Source organism: Dromiciops gliroides, chromosome 4 (assembly GCF_019393635.1).
Source record: "Dromiciops gliroides isolate mDroGli1 chromosome 4, mDroGli1.pri, whole genome shotgun sequence".
NCBI classification, from domain to species: domain Eukaryota; kingdom Metazoa; phylum Chordata; class Mammalia; order Microbiotheria; family Microbiotheriidae; genus Dromiciops; species Dromiciops gliroides.
Genome location: NC_057864.1, coordinates 189,896,359 through 189,912,725, shown reverse-complemented (window position 1 = coordinate 189,912,725; position 16,367 = coordinate 189,896,359). Strand labels below are relative to the sequence as shown.

General features: G+C 46.3%; 1 protein-coding gene across 3 annotated transcripts; it reads left to right on the top strand.

The window, feature by feature from the left end:
* Positions 1–10,335: 10,335 nt before the first annotated feature.
* Positions 10,336–16,262, top strand: SLC25A39 (solute carrier family 25 member 39). Of its 3 annotated transcripts, none has more exons than XM_043963343.1 (12): positions 10,336–10,493; positions 12,332–12,431; positions 12,518–12,577; positions 12,741–12,785; positions 13,220–13,329; positions 13,577–13,644; positions 13,825–13,949; positions 14,202–14,375; positions 14,617–14,726; positions 15,069–15,150; positions 15,503–15,583; positions 15,729–16,262. In XM_043963343.1, the coding sequence occupies exons 2-12, from the start codon at positions 12,347–12,349 to the stop codon at positions 15,845–15,847; spliced, it is 1,059 nt and encodes a 352-aa protein (XP_043819278.1). In that variant the 5' UTR covers positions 10,336–10,493; positions 12,332–12,346; the 3' UTR covers positions 15,848–16,262. The 3 variants fall into 3 exon arrangements, with proteins under 3 accessions (XP_043819278.1, XP_043819279.1, XP_043819276.1); XM_043963344.1 differs by lacking the exon at positions 10,336–10,493 and adding an exon at positions 10,656–10,805; XM_043963341.1 differs by lacking the exon at positions 10,336–10,493 and adding an exon at positions 10,662–10,793.
* Positions 16,263–16,367: the final 105 nt, after the last annotated feature.

The following is a 16,367-nucleotide window of genomic DNA, read 5'->3' as shown; positions in this document are numbered from 1 at the left end:
CTAAAGGGCACTCATCTCTCTGTCAAAATATCTCATCTATTGGTGAGATGGGGAGAAAGGTGGGTTTTTTTTAAATTTTCAAAGAATTCTTATTCTTTCCCCGCTTTTTATTTCTCATGCTTATCCCTTCAGGCTTGCTAAGGAAAACTATGGCAGGAAGCACCATCCAGAGCGATGAGGGGTGGGGAGCCTATTCCTTGGCCTCTCTTCACTCTTCCAATACGGGAGTAATGGCAGGCACCCAGAACTTTTTCCAGACCAACACTTTCTCTCACCTCTAACGCTGCTAGGAACATTAAACCATAGAACAAGGGTTAGTGGCTACTGATATAGTTTTCTCATATGGTGATTACAGTAAATAGTAGCAAAAAGGAAAGGAAATAAAGGGGAAGGAAACCAATATATGTGTCTAATAACAGCCAGTCTCTCTGACTACAAGGGGATTCCTGCTTTAATGGAGAGAGGGGCCAATTAACACAGCCCTGAAAAAGGAGGATTGATGTCTCTGAGGGGCATTCTCGCCAGACCCAATCTGTTCAGCACAGTAGCACCTCATGGTCCTTGGCCAATGGCCAAAGGTCTCAGTTTTTCTCTTGACTCGGTGTCTACATAACAACACCTACTGCAGCTGCAATCTAGCAGCTCATCCTATTCTCTCTGAAAGAAAGAGCTGGGGGAAGGGCAAGCCTGGGTTCAGCCATTTAAGCACATAGTTTCAAGATAGAAGATGTACCCCACATCCCCCAAATCTGCCTCCTCATTCCTCCTTATCTTCTAGCATCTTTCTCCCAGAATTATCCAAAAACAATCCCAGAGACTTTCATATAGATCATATGGAATTTTTGTGTCATAAAAAGAGATTAGAAGGGTGACGCCTTTTTCTATAATTGTAATCAATTTATGTAATGTTAGAATTTATTATTCTTTGAATGTTTAATAAAATTCACTTGTAAATCCATCTGTTCCCAGAGGCTTTTTGCTTTGAGAGTTATTTTATAGCTTGTTCAATGTCTTTATCTGATATTATGTTATTTAAATCATCTATTTCTTCTTTTGTTAATCTATTTCATGTTTTTAAAGTATCATCCACTTCCTCTGTTATCAGTTTTATTAGCACATAATTGTGCAAAATAATTTGTGATTTCTTTTCATTCCTTTTTGATTGTTGTGAATTCTTTAACATTTTTTATATGAACATTTTGGTTTTCCTCTATCTTTTTAATTAGATTAGCTAACTATTTATTTTATTAGTTTTTTTAAGAGCTCCTAGTTTTATTTATCAATTAATTTTTAAATTTTGATTCTGTTAGGTTCTTCTTTAATTTTCAGAATTTTAATTTTGTTACTTAGTTGAGGATTTTGATTTGTTTTCATTTAAATTTTTTGATTGTGTGCCAATTTACTAATTTGTCCTCTCTCTCTCTCTCTCTCTCTCTCTCTCTCTCTCTCTCTCTCTCTCACACACACACACACACACACACTGATGAAAGTATTCAGAGATAAGCATTTTACTCTTTGAAGTGATATAGCTACATTAGGTATGTTGACTCATTATTCTCATTTTCTTTAATAAAATTTTCTATTATGTCTATAATGTATTCTTTGACCGACGAGTTCTTTAGAATTATGCTATTTACTTTGCAATTGTGTTTTAATTCTTTCTTCAAGAACTTTATTGAATACAATTTTTGTTGCATCATAATCCGTAAATATTATATTTAGTATTTCTCATTTTCAACATTTTTGGTGAGAACTTTATGCCTGAATATATAAAATTATTGTAAAGGTGATATGTAAAACTTATAGATATGTAAGGTCTTTTCTGTTTCCATTCAATAATCACCAGCTATTTATTGTCCCTAATTTAAAGTTCTGTTCAGGTACTTAGCTTTTTTCTTGTTTTTTTTGTTTTTAATTAGATTTATCTAGGACTGAAAGGAGTACATTGCAATTCCCCACTATTATAGCTTCACTTTCTATTTCTCCAATTTGATTAACTTTTCCTCTAAATACTGAGATAGCTATGCTATCTGGTACATATATACTAAGTATTGAGATTGATTTATTATTTATGGTACCTTTAAAAATAATATAATTTTTTTTTTTTAGTAAGGCAATTGGGCTTAAGTGACTTGCCCAGGGTCACACAGCTAGTAAGTGTTAAGTGTCTGAGGGCGGATTTGAACTCAGGTACTCCTGACTCCAGGGCCGGTGCTTTATCCACTTCGCCACCTAGCTGCCCCAATATAATTTTTATAATTAAAAATTTTAGTCAACAAAAAACCATCTTCTTTCCCTCTAACCTCCTTTCCCCCAATTGAGAAAAAAAGAAAAACAAAACTTCTATCACAAACACATATAGGTAAGCAAAACAAATTCTCACAATGGCTACATCCAAGCAAATTCATCTCAATCTGCACTTTTGAATCCATCACCTTTCCTTCAGGAGGTGAGCATCATATTTCAACATGAGTCCTCCAGGATCATGGTTGATCCTTGAATTGATCATATTTTCTAAGTCTTTCAAAATTGGTTGTCTTTACAATATTGTTGTTCTTGTATAATGTTTTCTGTTCATTCTACAGCAATTCAAACAAGTCTTATTAGGTTTCTCTGAAACCATCCCCTTCATTGTTACTTATAATACAGTAGTATTCCATCACACTTATGTACCATAACTTGTTTCACCATTTCCCAATTTATAAGTGCCTCTCCAGTTTCCAATTCTGTGCCACCACAAAAAGAGCTGCTATAAATATTTTTGTACATGCTAGAGTTTGTTTTGCTTAGGACTTAATCTATCCCCTCCTCCCCACTTTATTCTCCCCTTTCCCTTGTTTCCCTGTTGAGTAAAATATATTTCTGTATTCAACTGTATGTGTGTGTTCTTTCTACCTTTGATTTTGAGAGTGAGGTTCAAGTGCCAGCTGTTCCCTCTTCCCTTTTCTCCCTGTTTGTATACACTTCTACTTGCACACATACATTCTCTTTTATGAGACAATTTCCCCATTCTTGCTCTCCTTTTCTGACCCCCTTCCCCACTGTATTCCTCTTCATATCCCTTTCTACTCTTCTTTTAAAATCATCAGAACATTACAGAACTACTCCAAGGCCCTCTGCCCAATTAGATTCCCACTATGATCCCTGATGATAATAGAATTCCGGAGGACAAATGTAGCATTTCCCCTATTAGAATGGAAGTAGTTTATCCTTGTTTGGTTTCTTATTATTGCTTTTGTTTCCAATCTGGCCTTTGACACTTACTACCTGTGTGACCCTGAGCAAGTCACTTAACCCTTTTTGCCTCAGTACCTCATGGACAAAATGAACTAGAGAAGGAAATAGCAAACCACTCCAGTATCTTTAAGGCCAAGAAAACACTAAATAGAGTCATGAAAAGTAGAGCACAACTGAAGTGACTGAGCAATTAATAATTGCTTATGTTTAGCTTTTTATGTTTCTCTTGACTCTTGTGTCTGTTTTTTAAAGTTTCTGTTTCATCTAGAATGCTTAGATTTCCTCTATTTCACTAAAAGTACATTTTCTCCCATAGGTTTACACTGCTGGGTAAGTCATTCTTGGTTGTAGGCCTATAACCTTTGCCTTCTGGAATATCATATCCCAAGCTCCCTGATCCTTTTTAGTGGTGGCTGCTAAAGAGTATATGTGATCATGACAGTGGCTCTTAAGTACTTCAATTCTTTCTTTCTGATTACTTGCAGTATTTTTTCTTTGACCTGGAAACTCTAGATTTTGGCTATAATGCTCCTGGGAGTTTTCATTTTGGGGTTTCTTTCAGAAGGTGGTCTTTCTCTTTCTACTTTGACCTCTAGTAAAGAAGTCTGGGCAGTTTTCTTTTATGATTTCTTGAAACAGGATCTCTAGGCTTTGGGGGTGTGTGTCATGCTTTTGAGGTAATCCTATGATTCTTTTTTTTTTTCCCCAGGGCAATGAGGGTTAAGTGACTTGCCCAAGGTCACACAGCTAGTAAGTGTCAAGTGTCTGAGGCCAGATTTGAACTCAGGTCTTCCTAAATCCAGGGCCGGTGCTTTATCCACTGTGCCACCTAGCTGCCCCAATCCTATGATTCTTAAATTCTCCTCTGTTTTCTAGGTCAGTTGTTTTTGTTATGAGAGTCTTTGTATTTTTTTTATTTTTTTAGTCCTTTGACTTTATTTTATTTATTTTTTATTGTTGTTGTCTTATGTAGTCACTACCTTCTGTTTGATCCATTCTAATTTTCAGGGAGTTTGTTGTTTGGGTAAGTTTTATGCCACTTGTGCCAAACTGTTAATTCCTGTTCTAGTTTTTTCTTCTATAACTCTAATTTCCTTTCCAGTGTCTCTTTTTAAATTTATTTTAAAAAAACAAATTTTGCTTCATCTCAACCAGGAATTTTAGTCGAATTTGTGCCTGAACTATGTTTTTCTTTAGGGTTTTACTTGTAAATGTTTCAGAGTCATTCCTTCCTGCTTGGTTTGTGCCTTGAGTATTCTCATCACCATAATAGCTTTTATAGTGGGATTTAAAAATTTTTGCTCATCTTTCTAGCCTGCTTACTGACTTTGGACTTTAAATTAGGGGCAGACTCTATACGCTTCTGGAGGGAATGTCTGGGCTAAGCTTGTGTTATTAAGTTCCTGTTGCTGCTTTCTTAAGGTAATGTATATTATGTTATTCTAGGCCTTCCAAGGAAATTTAAACCGGGAATCTGAAAGCTTTCAGTGCTTCTAAAGTGGATCAATCCAGGACAAAATTTGATTACTGTGCTTCTGGTCTGAACCCTGAAACTTCCTGAACTGGGTTTGGGTCTGAGCAACACACCTGTGGGCTTGCCCATGGTTGAGGTTCCATCAGCCACTTTCACCTGGCCGGATAGTTCTGTTGGTCCAGAGTGACAGAACCGCAGGTTCCCCTTTGGTTTGGGATTCCTGTCCTGATTATTCCACTGAAGGTTTCAGATTGGGCTGACAGCTGGAGCTGGGACCTTGCTGTACTCCTGGACTCTGAACTTGCTCCTTGTTCAGTAAACAGCCTCAGTCCTGTGACTTCTCATCCTGGAATGCCTCTCATGAGCACAAGTCTCCTTTTCAATCAGTCCTAGATCTGTGACCTGGACCTGGGTAGTGCTAGTTGAGCTGCTAGTTGGCACCTGTTCTTGCACCCTATACAAGTTTAGACTCCATGGTGTCAGATTTAGAAGTGGGTTTTTTTTTGCCCTGGTGCACAGCCTCTCCTTGCATTGGAATGATCTGTTTGTCTATTACTTGCAAGACTTCATTCCCTCCAGGGCCCTCAGACCTCTGTTTCCCTATGCCCACATGGGCTGGAAAAATGACTCACTATGATCCTTATTATTATGATTATTTTATTTTTTATTTTTATTTTTGGGTGAGGCAATTGGGGTTAAGTGACTTGCCCAGGGTCACACAGCTAGTAAGTGTCAAGTGTCTGAGGCCAGATTTGTAATCAGGTCCTCCTGACTCCAGGGCTGGTGCTATATCCACTGCGCCACCTAGCTGCCCCTAAGTTTTTTATTTTATGTTTGGTCAATTATAATTTTCAAGGCTGGTATTCAGTTCTTGGTTAAAGTTTCAGTTCTAAAATATCAGTTCCTGCCATTATTTCTTGCCTGACTCTTCCTTTCTTCCAGGTACTCTTGTAATCCTTATGGCTGGAACTTTTTTTTTTTTTGGTCTGTAGCTTTATTTGCACTTTTGGTAGGGTTTTCATCTTCAGAGTTTACCACATACACACCTCTTAGACTTCTTTGCTTTGCTCATTTCAACAACCCCAATGGGGGTCCTGTGTTTGGATAAAGTTCCACTCCTGTATTCCTGAATAGTTGGGACAGGCCTTCCTGATTCTGAGTGTAGTAGCCAAGGCTAAACCCCTTCTTCAAAGAATTCAAGGATTAATCCCACGCAGGGTTCTGCCTACAGTCTCCGTCTTGCCATAGGGTGTAAGGACCTCCTTCATTAGGCTCTCCCCAATACCTTTGATCTTCCCACCTCACCCATGCTGGGCACCTGTCACAGGGCAACTAGCCCAGGACTGGTCTTTGCCCTTCTGCTATTGAGTTTGGGTCTACATGATGCACCACCCCCCTAATTCTGGATACCACTGGGCTCCTGGCCATGCTTGACTTCATGAAGAGCTCCTTTCAAATTGCCCTGAAATTTCTTTGTGCCATGCTTTCCAGATAACCAAGCTTGTCTACATTTCTGCAGAATTCCATTAGTCTTGCTATGCATTCCTAAGCTGGGTAAAATTGATTTTCCTTATTTATTTTTTAACTGGTGCATTTTTAAAGTTTTACCAAGGCGTTTTGTGGAAGACTTGGGCTCCTCTAGGTCCTAGTGTGCCACTATTTTCCTACCCAATTTTTGTTTCTATGGTTTGTTCTTTGACACATAAATTATTTAGAATTAAATTATTTATTCTCCTATTAAGTTTGAATTCCTTCTTCAAAGGCCCTATGTTATCTATAATTTTTGCTTTCTGTGGTCTGCAAAGGCTATGTTTAATTTCTCCTTTTTTAATAAGGTTTTTTTATACTAGTACAAGTCAGTTTTTACAAAATTGCCAAGCACAGCTGAGAAACATGTATATTCCATTCTATTCCCATTCACTAATTATCACATCTAACTTTCCTCAAAATCTATTCATATCCTCAATGTCCTTCTTATTTAACTTTTTGCCAGCTTGTAGTCTTGCCCTTATTCAGAGAGCCTGCTAGCTTCAGGCCCTTTGCAGGAGGTCATACTGGTTTTCCCCATACAACTAAGGTCCCTCATTCCATTGACTTCTTTCTGCCGGAGTTCCCAATAGTTTCCCCAATGTTACTCACAATCTCCCTGTCCCCTAACCAGTCATTGTAGGCAATTTTGTGTCATCTTGGACTTATTTTCTGTTTCATTTCAGCTTTAAATTAGTCTTTGTCATTGGTGTTTTTTCAATATTTGCTGAGGATTGTGTGGAAAAGTTGTGCCTCTCTATCACTTCTCATATTTCTATTCTTAACTGGAAATCTCCATGTATTCTCCCCATTCTCACCTTTTCCCACATTTGCATTGAGGTCACCAGGTATCAAAATATATATATCAGATTTAATTTAGAGTAGAGGCTGCTAACCTGGGGTCTTTGCATTTGTTTTTCAGTTTTCATAACTCTATTTCAATAATTTCCTTTGTAGTCCTATGTATTTTATTTTATACATTTAAAAACATTATTCTAAGGAGGGGTCCATAGGACTCATCAGACTGCCAGAAGGTTCTATGACACCATAAAAGGTTAAGAAACCCTGATTTTGAAGGTCTTGTCAAGTTTTAATTAAAATTTCTCTACAACTTCCTCTTCAACAAAAACTATAATTATTTTCATGATGGTCTTTTTTTTTTTTTTTTTGAATGGCAATGGGGGTTAAGTGACTTGCCCAGGGTCACACAGCTAGTAAGTGTTAAGTGTCTGAGGCCGGATTTGAACTCAGGTCCTCCTGAATCCAGGGCCAGTGCTTTACCACTGCGCCATCTAGCCGCCCCCATGATGGTCTTTTTGAAAATACTTATCACTAGTACTATAATATGTGATAACTAAATAGCCCTTGAAATAAAGTTCCTTGTTGCCTCTGGGAGTAGGAGAAAACCTATTCTAGCAAACTCCTTTTTTTTTTCTTTGTGGAGCAACGGGAGTTAAGTGACTTGCCCAGGGTCACACAGCTAGTAAGTGTCAAATGTCTGAGGCTGGATTTGAACTCAGGTACTCCTGAATCCAGGACCGGTGCTTTATCCACTGGGCCACCTAGCCACCCCAACAAACTCCTTTCTTTATAACTTCTTTCTTCTGGTTTTACTTATAGCAAGAATGTTGATTGCTATGACTCTGCTATTCCAGTCAGTCAATAAGTGAAATAACACTTATTAAGCACCTAGGTAGTACCTAGGTAACATTTATTAAGCACCTAGTTAGCATTTATTGGCACTGTGCTAATCACTGGGGTACAAGGAAAGCCCAAAAAAGTAATTCCTGCTCTTAAAAGAATTCCCGATCTAATGGGGGAGACAATATACAAACAACTAGGAACAAACAAGATATATAGAGAATAAATTGGGGGTAGTCATCACCAAGGAAAGGCACTAAGATTAAGGAAGATTTTATATTTATTTTGGCTCCTACATTTCCATTTCAAAATATCTACTCTTCTATTTCATTAAAAGTTCATTCCCACCCCCACACCATCCCTTGGTAAGCTGCCTGTTGGCCCCTCCAAGTCCACACCGATTCCCTAGTCCCAAGTGCCCATAGGAGGCAGGGTCCAGCTTTCAAGCAGGCTCAAAGGGCAATCCCTGTATATCAGAAATGTGACAACACAATGCCAAACCATCAGCCTTCCTCTCTTAAAGTAACAGAAGCCAGCCTGATTTGTTTCTCTCTGAAAGAGAAATGGGTCTTGGCTCTGGAGCATAATAGGGCAGGGAAGTAGTAAGACAAGGGATTTGAACCAAATGTCTAGGCTTGCAGTGCAGGGCTTTTTCTAGTAATGGGCTATGTATGAGAAAAAAAAGCTCAGGAATCTGGAGGCAGAGGAATTGATCGATTGGGTAGGGGAAAGCTTAAAAGGGAGGAGGACCCCAGTTCACTCAGCTCCAGTGTACTCCAAAACACTTAACCTGATCCTAACAAAGCTTAAGTTTCTTCATCTGTTAAATGGAGGTAAAATATCCCCTACATCCAAGGATAGTTGTAAGGATCAAATAAGCTAATGTATACACAGTGCTATAAATGTTAGCTATTATTAGTCAGCAAAAAGTTATTAAACAAGTGCATAACCTGACTTGGTATGTGCAGGGTTTGATTTTCCCTGAGAATTATTTTCTGTCTATTATATTTCTAGCCTCTTTGCAAGTCAGGTGTAATGGACAACTCAGAACTTGGCCTCAGAAACACCTTAGTTCGAATCCTACCTCAGCATTGGGAACCTGAGAAAAGAATTTAAACTGTGTGCCTCAGTTTCCTCCTCTGGAAGATGACAATAATAGCACCTAGATCATATATGATTGTTGTGGGGAGCAAGAGAGATATGTAAAGTGTTTTGCAAATCTTAAAGGTTTTATTATAAGGAAATACAAAACATATACGAGGTTCCCTTATCAGCTGTGTGAACTTTGGGCAAACTGCATCTCTTCTTTGGACATCAGTTTCCCCATCCTGTTGTTGGGTCCAGACCCTGGAGTGGTTTGCCATTTCCTTCTCCATCCCATTTTACAGATGAGGAATTCAGGGAAACAAGGTTAAGTAACTTTCCTAATGTCACACAGCTAGCAAGTGTCTGAGGTGAGATTTGAACTCAGATTCCAAGCCCAGAGTTCTAGCCATTGCACCATCTAACTGCCCTTTCCCCGCCTAATAGGAATTTTTGTTTTTAGACCAGATTTGTGATTTCATTGGAATAGGGAACTAGGACTCCCAGGGAGGGCACTGTCTCCACTGATAGAGATTTGCTATCTACTGGGCAATTCAGTCTTAGAGAGTAGCCTAAGGAACAAAACTATAATGTCTGAGTCTCAGTCAGAAACAGAACTTGAACCCCGGTCTTCCTGACCTCAAAAAAGGATTCAAAAAAGTTCGTTCACTAAATTGCCTCCCAATTCTGAGGATCAAAAACCCTCCCTGGGGCGAAGATCTCCACCTCCAGGAGGTCAAGGGGAGGGATGGAGACCTCGGGCAGGCTTAGGCACAGAATCTACATGTGGGGGAGGGGCAAAAAAGGAAGGGGGAAAGGAAAGAGGCAGAGGGAGAGAGGAAAAGGAAGAGGAGAGAGGAGGAAAGAAATAGAGGGGAGGAGGGGGAGAGGGAGAGAGGAAAAGGAAGAGGGGAGGAAGAGAAGGATGGAGTAGAGGGGAAGAAGGGAGAGGAAAAGGAGAAGAGGAGGAGAGGAAAAGGAAGAGGGGAGAGGAGGAGGGGGAGAGGAGGAAAGAAATGGAGGGCAGAGGCGGGAAGGAAGAGGAAGGAGGGGAGGGAGAGGAAAAGGACGAGGAAAGGAAGAGGGGAAAGGAGGAAAGAAATGGAGGGGAGGAGGGGGAGAGGACAGGAGAGAAAGAAAAGGGGAGAGGGGAATAGAGGGAGTAAAGGAGGTGTAGGAGGAAGAAAAGGAGGCAGGAGAATGGGCAAGGAGAAGAGGGAGAAAGGAGAGGAAGGAAGAGGAAGGGGGGAGGGGAAGGGGGAGGAGGAGGAAGGGGGGAGGAGGAGGACCCTCCCCTCTCCCCTCCCCTGGCCAGGACTTCCTGTGACCTTGAGGAAGGGGGAGTTCTAGAGGCCAGCGTTGCGGCTCCGCCCATGCCAGAAGCTGGGAGGAGCCAGGACCCAGGCTCCTCTTTGGAAAGCGGCGGGCGGCGGGCGATGGGCCCGAGGCCGGGGAAGGGCCAGGATGGTCTCTGGAGGACCCTCGCCGCCCCCGGGACCCGGCGCTTCCCTACCGTCCACTCACGTGTGAAGTGAGGAGCGCGCGCACCCCGAAGGCCGCTCGTGGGCTGGGGACGGGGCCGCAGTCACTCCGGGTTTGCGGCCGTTCGGCCGGCGCCACGCGGGGGGGGGGGGGGGGGAAGGGAAGGGCGAGGGGCGGGGCCGAGGAGGGGGCGGGGGCGCGGCTGACGGGTTCCGGGAGCCGGGAGCCGGGAGCGAGAGCGTGTAGATGGGGGACGCCTAGCCGCGGGCCCCCCTCCCAGAGCGGCTATGGGCTCGCCCGGCGGCCGCGGAGGCGCGAGGACGCGGAGCCCCGGCGGGGCCTGGGGCAGGTGGGGGCGGAGGTGGGGAGAGAGCCGGGGGAGGGGTGGTGGAAAGCAGGGCGGAGAGGTACGGGAGGGGGGCCGGAGGAAGAGCAGAGAGAGCCGGGAGAGGGGAGGGAGCTGGGAACGGGGCCGAAGAGGGGGCCGGGCGTGGGAGCCACGAGGGTAGGCCAGGACCGGTCGGGGCAGGTGCTGGAGAGCCCAGACCCGTGGGGGTGGGGGTAGGGGAGGGGGTAGAGGCTTCATTATCTTTGTCCTCGCCTGGCTGGCCGAGGGACCCCGGACGAATCCCCTCCCCCCTGCCCCTCCCTGGGGCGCCTCAGTTTCCTCCTCTATACTGCGGGGTTAACCGTTGTAAACTATAGATCACTATGTAAGTGGTGAGTAGTTGTCAGTGGGGGAGGGAGAATTCCAGGAAGGGGGGGCGCTCTCTGTACCCGGACCTGCTGAATTTGAGGAGGGAAAAGGGGACAGCTTCTTTCTTCCCCTTAACCCCACCGCCATATCAGCTCTTTACCATACTGGGGGTTAGAAAGTGTAGTAAGGGTTGCCCCATTTCTGGGGATGTATGGACCACCTCCTTCCCCTTTGAAGGCACAGATCAGGGTGACACCCCCCCCATCCACACCCCCATTTCTACTGTCCTTAAGCCAGAGGAATCTGTCCTGCCAGGACCTCTCTTAAGGGTGCAGGATCTCTCCCGGGCAGGGCATGGGGGTAACGCGGCAGGATTCAGCTATGGGAATCACCAGGGAGCTACTACCCCAAAAGACCATAGTCAACACCGAGGGCTTAGATGTCTGTTGACTTAGCTGTCTTGAGAAGAAGGGATGTTTACTTCCCAGCTCTCCTTTGCATTTACTACCCAAGGCAGCTAGGTGGCGTAGTTGGGCCTCAGACACTTCATATGGGTGTGATCCTGGGCAAGTCATTTAACCTGTCTGCCTCAGTTTCATGAAGTGTGAAATGGGGATGATTATAGCACCCACCTCATACATAGGATTTTTGTGAGGATGACATGAGACAATATTTGTAAAGTGCTTAGCACTGTGTCAGCTACATAGTAGGTGCTTAATATTCCCTTTCTTCCAGTCACCTGTATGGCTTTGGGCGAGTTATTTAATGTCTCTGGGCCTCAATTTCCTCATTCTGTAGAATGAAGGTGTTGGACTACATGATCTCTGAAGTCCCAGTTCTCAATCTATGATCTTTCCTTTTTCTGGACATCTCCCCACTCTTTATCCCAACCCCAGGATTAAATGGGTCCAGGGCAGAGATTACTGCCAATCCTGTCAAAATGGAAATACTTGGCATTTTTTCACTCTTTTGTTCTCTAACCCTGTATCTCATTTGTACTTCTCATCCCCTGGCTGCCCTATATGTATGTGTGTGGGGGGAAGGGGGAATGTCTGACAGATCCAGGAAGGTTATAGGTAAGACTTGTCAGGCCTGGCAGGAAGAAGCAGCGGGTGCTAACTGGGGTGCAAGTCACCGCCAAGCCTGTGCACTCCTGGTGATGTCCTAATGTTCTCTCTGATGTTTTACAGGCAAGAGGTAGTGTAATGGCAGAGAAGGCACCTGGGGGCATTAGCCCCCTGCAGCAGATGGTGGCATCAGGCACAGGGGCCCTTGTTACCTCCATTTTCAGTAAGGAAGGTTGGGGAAGGCCTGAAATTGGGGTGATGGGATTGGGGTTGAGCTGAGTGTCTTCAGAGTTGTCCCTTTTCCCTCAGTGACCCCGCTGGATGTGGTAAAGGTCCGACTACAGTCCCAGCGCCCTTTTCCCACCAGTGGTGAGTGTCTCCCTGGACTGGGGTCGGGGAGGGTGGGGGGACCAGGGCCCATGAGAATCTGTACCCTTCTCCCAGCTCTGGATCTGGAGGGGGACAATCAGAGTCCTAGGGACTGGGGAGCTTTGGAAGAAGTTGCCCAGTGGTGGTGGGTTTTCTATTCCAGGGTTGGCAAAGTCCAAGAGATCCTGGAGCATCCCCTATACTAAATGTAAGTCCATCTTGGTCGTTCAACCAGCAAACTAGGTCTAGGGTTGGGGCTAGTGGATGTTGGAGGCGGTTCAGTCACTGGGAGGAGGGCTTGAGGGGCACTGGAGCATAGTGAATGGAGAGTGGTCATCAGTGGGCCTTGGGTTCTAGTCCTGCCTCAGACAAATGCTGTTTTTGTGATTTTGGTCCCCTGGAACCTCTCTTGGGATTGCAGGTGATAGATGGTTGCCAGTCTGCATTGGTGGAAGGAGTTTCCATGCCAGGAGTCCCCCCCCCCCAATGAAATCATAGTTCCAGATGAAAAGAAAACTGTCTCCTGTTGCCACCCCCAACCTCAGCCCCCCTCATTCAGCCATCTGATATTACCTCCCTACCCCTATGTCCTACTTGCGACCGATCCCCCATCCCTGCAGCTCTTCTCTCTTCTGCCTCCAGGGAAGTGTATGCTATACTGCAACGGCATTCTCGAGCCCCTCTATCTGTGTCAGAATGGTTCTCGCTGTTCCGTCTGGTACCAGCATCCCACCTACTTCACAGGCACCCTGGTGAGCCTCTGCACACAGCACATCTTTGGGGCAGTCTCTTGGGCCACAGAGGGCTAGCTCCAGGATGGCTGGCTAAGGATGGTTAGAGTTCGGGTGCCCAGGACTAATCCCAGAGGGGTGCCTCTGCTTGGACCCACAGAGGGCCTCTTGGCTCTCCTTTGGGGTATCTGTTTGAGGGGGCCAGAGCTCCCACCTTCCTCCCACCCTGGGATAACCTCATCTTCTCCCTCTGCCTCCCACCTGCCAGGACGCCTTTGTGAAGATTACTCGGCACGAGGGTGCCAGGACCCTGTGGAGTGGCCTCCCTGCAACTCTGTGAGGATTTTCCTGACTGGGGGGAGGCAGGGGTGGACTGGGTATGGCACAGCATGGAGGATGCTTGTAGCCTTGCACCCTCTGGCTTCCACAGTGGGAGCAGAGGGGAAGCACTGGACTAGAGGGGGCCATGTTAGACTGCCCTCTTGCCACAGCAGCTCTCCTGTAACCTTCCAACAGAGTGATGACAGTGCCTGCCACCGCCATTTACTTTACCACCTATGACCAGCTCAAGGCCTTCTTATGCAGCCGAGCTGTGACTTCTGACCTCTATGCACCCATGGTGGCAGGAGCTCTGGCTCGACGTGAGTGTGCTCTGCCCCCAGCCCGAGGGGAAGGGAGGAGGCAGCTAAGCAGCCCCACCACCTCCCCATTTCTCCTCATCTGTGATAGTGACTCTTCCCACCCCTCCCAGGCCCCTAACCAGTGGTTCTCAAGGCCCCTAGTCCCTCAGAGACTCAGCTTCCCTCCCCACTGTCCAGTCCCTGGGGCTACCTGCTGCTTTTCCTCTGGCCATCAGAGAGTGCCCTGACACCCTTTTCCCATCTTTCTGGCAGTGGGCACCGTGACTGTGATCAGTCCCCTGGAGCTGGTGAGAACTAAGCTTCAGACTCAGCATCTGTCCTACCGTGAACTTGGGGCCTGTGTCAGGGCAGCCGTGTCCCAGGGCGGCTGGCGCTCTCTCTGGCTTGGCTGGGGTGCCACCGTGTTGAGGGACGTGCCTTTTTCAGGTGCTTGGGGGCCGGTGGGGTGGGGAGGTAAGATAGAAGGGTCAGGCGCACAGACTCTGGTAGGACTGGGGAGCTGGAGCATGAGGGCCTTTGTGGGTCAAATGGCCCTGGGAATGGAGAGGAGGGTTGACAGGACTCCGCTGATTGATGAAGCCCATGAGCCCATCTTGCCCATCCCCAGATACCGCTTGGTTGTCTCCCCTGAACCCTTGCTGAGTCCAGTCTCCACCCTCTCCCGTAGCCCTGTACTGGTTTAACTATGAGTTGGTGAAGTCGTGGCTCTGTCAGATGGCAGCCAAGGACCGGACCTCTGTCAGTATCAGCTTTGTGTCTGGAGCCTTCTCAGGAACAGTGAGTGGGCAGTGCCGGGGGAGGGAAGCTCTAGAGCCTGGTGGGTGGACTTTCAGGGGGGAGGGACATCTGAGAATACCTGTCATAGGGGTCTTACACACGTAGATGGTGGAAAACCTTAGTCCCAGAGAGATCGGGAGACTTGCCCGGGCTCTCAGAACTTGGGCAGCCAGAAGTTCCCGTCTCCTGGTTCTCAGAGCAGTCTTGAGTGCCTTTGGGGTGGGAGTGGGAGCAGAGGCGATACTGGGGGAAGAGAGAGGAGCCCTGGGGACCTGGCCTTGTGCCTACAGCTGAGGGCTAGAGCTGGGGGCAGGGGTCATGCCTTTCTCTTCCCCTTCCCAGGTGGCTGCCGTGCTCACACTGCCTTTTGATGTGGTCAAAACTCAGCGTCAGATGGAGTTGGGAAGCCTGGGAGCCTTGAGAGGTCAGTCAGCACACATTTGTGAAGCCCCTTTCATGTGCTAGGTACCCTGGGAATGCTGGGAAGGGCCTGGGGACACTCAATGGGAATGAGGCAGGGAATGACCCCAAGATCTACCGGAGGTAACAGTTATCAGGGCCTGGCTTTCTCCCTAGCTCTGGGGTTCTGGGAAAGGGGCCCTGCAGCAGATGGTGGCATCAGGCACAGGGGCCCTTGTTATCTCCATTTTCAGTAAGGAAGGGGGGGTCAGGCAGTACTGCTGACCAGCCCCTTGGAGCCCCTTTGCTGGTTGGCTCATCCATGCCTCGGGTTTCCTGCTTAGCTTGCTGGGCCCTTCCCTCTGTTTCCTTTGCAGTAACATCCCCACGGTCCCCATCCACCTGGCTGCTGCTCCGACAAATCCAAGCTGAGTCTGGGGCCAGAGGACTCTTTGCAGGTGAGCACCAAGGGCTAAGGCAAGGGGCCTCAGGGGTGGGGGAGTCCTCAGGGAGGAGGGGGATGCAAGCCTGAGCTAGGGGCAGGGTTCTTGGAGCGCTCTGTCAGGCCTTAACCCTAGCCTTCCTCTTTTGCTTTTTCCCCAGGCTTCCTCCCACGGATCATCAAAGCAGCCCCTTCCTGTGCCATCATGATCAGCACTTACGAATTGAGCAAAAACTTTTTCCAGAGACTGAACCTGGAAAAATGCCCTCGGGGACCCTGAGGGAAGAGAGAGAGAGAGAGAGAAAGAGAGAGAGATGGAAGATACCAAGCTGCAGGTCTCCTTAGGAGACCAGCTGTGGCCTCAGCAGGAAGGGGGGACCTACACAGACTTTCTTTATCATGGGGGCTAGGGGGCAGAGGAGGGATGAGATGCCCACTCCACCCTCCTTCCTACCTGACAATACTAGGGCACCATGCAGGGAACAAAACTCCCCTCTTCCTCCATGCTTCTGTTTTCTCCCCACTCTCCTACAGACCAAATGCCCCCAGCTCTTGGTTCACCTCCTCTCCTTATTTAGAAACAGAATTTGCTCTTGTCCCTTTGTTTTTTCCTCGGTACATCTATCCCTGGTCCTGCTTTGTCTTAATCTCCCTCTCGTTGAATCCATTAGATCCAAAGATGATGCTTTGCTGTATTCTTGGCTTTGATTCTTGGTGCTTGGGGGTCATGAAGGGAAGTGAGCAAGGAGGTTCCTGGGGTCCAGGAGGTCCTAAGGCCTCTGTTGGGGAGGGCACTCCTT

Coding starts and splice junctions, on each gene's coding strand:
- SLC25A39 (XM_043963343.1), top strand. CDS start 12,347: ATGGCAGAGAAGGCACCTGGGGGCATTAGCCCCCTGCAGCAGATGGTG. Junction 12,578..12,740: donor GCGCCCTTTTCCCACCAGTG/GTGAGTGTCTCC, acceptor TTTCTATTCCAG/GGTTGGCAAAGTCCAAGAGA. Junction 12,786..13,219: donor GAGCATCCCCTATACTAAAT/GTAAGTCCATCT, acceptor TTCTGCCTCCAG/GGAAGTGTATGCTATACTGC.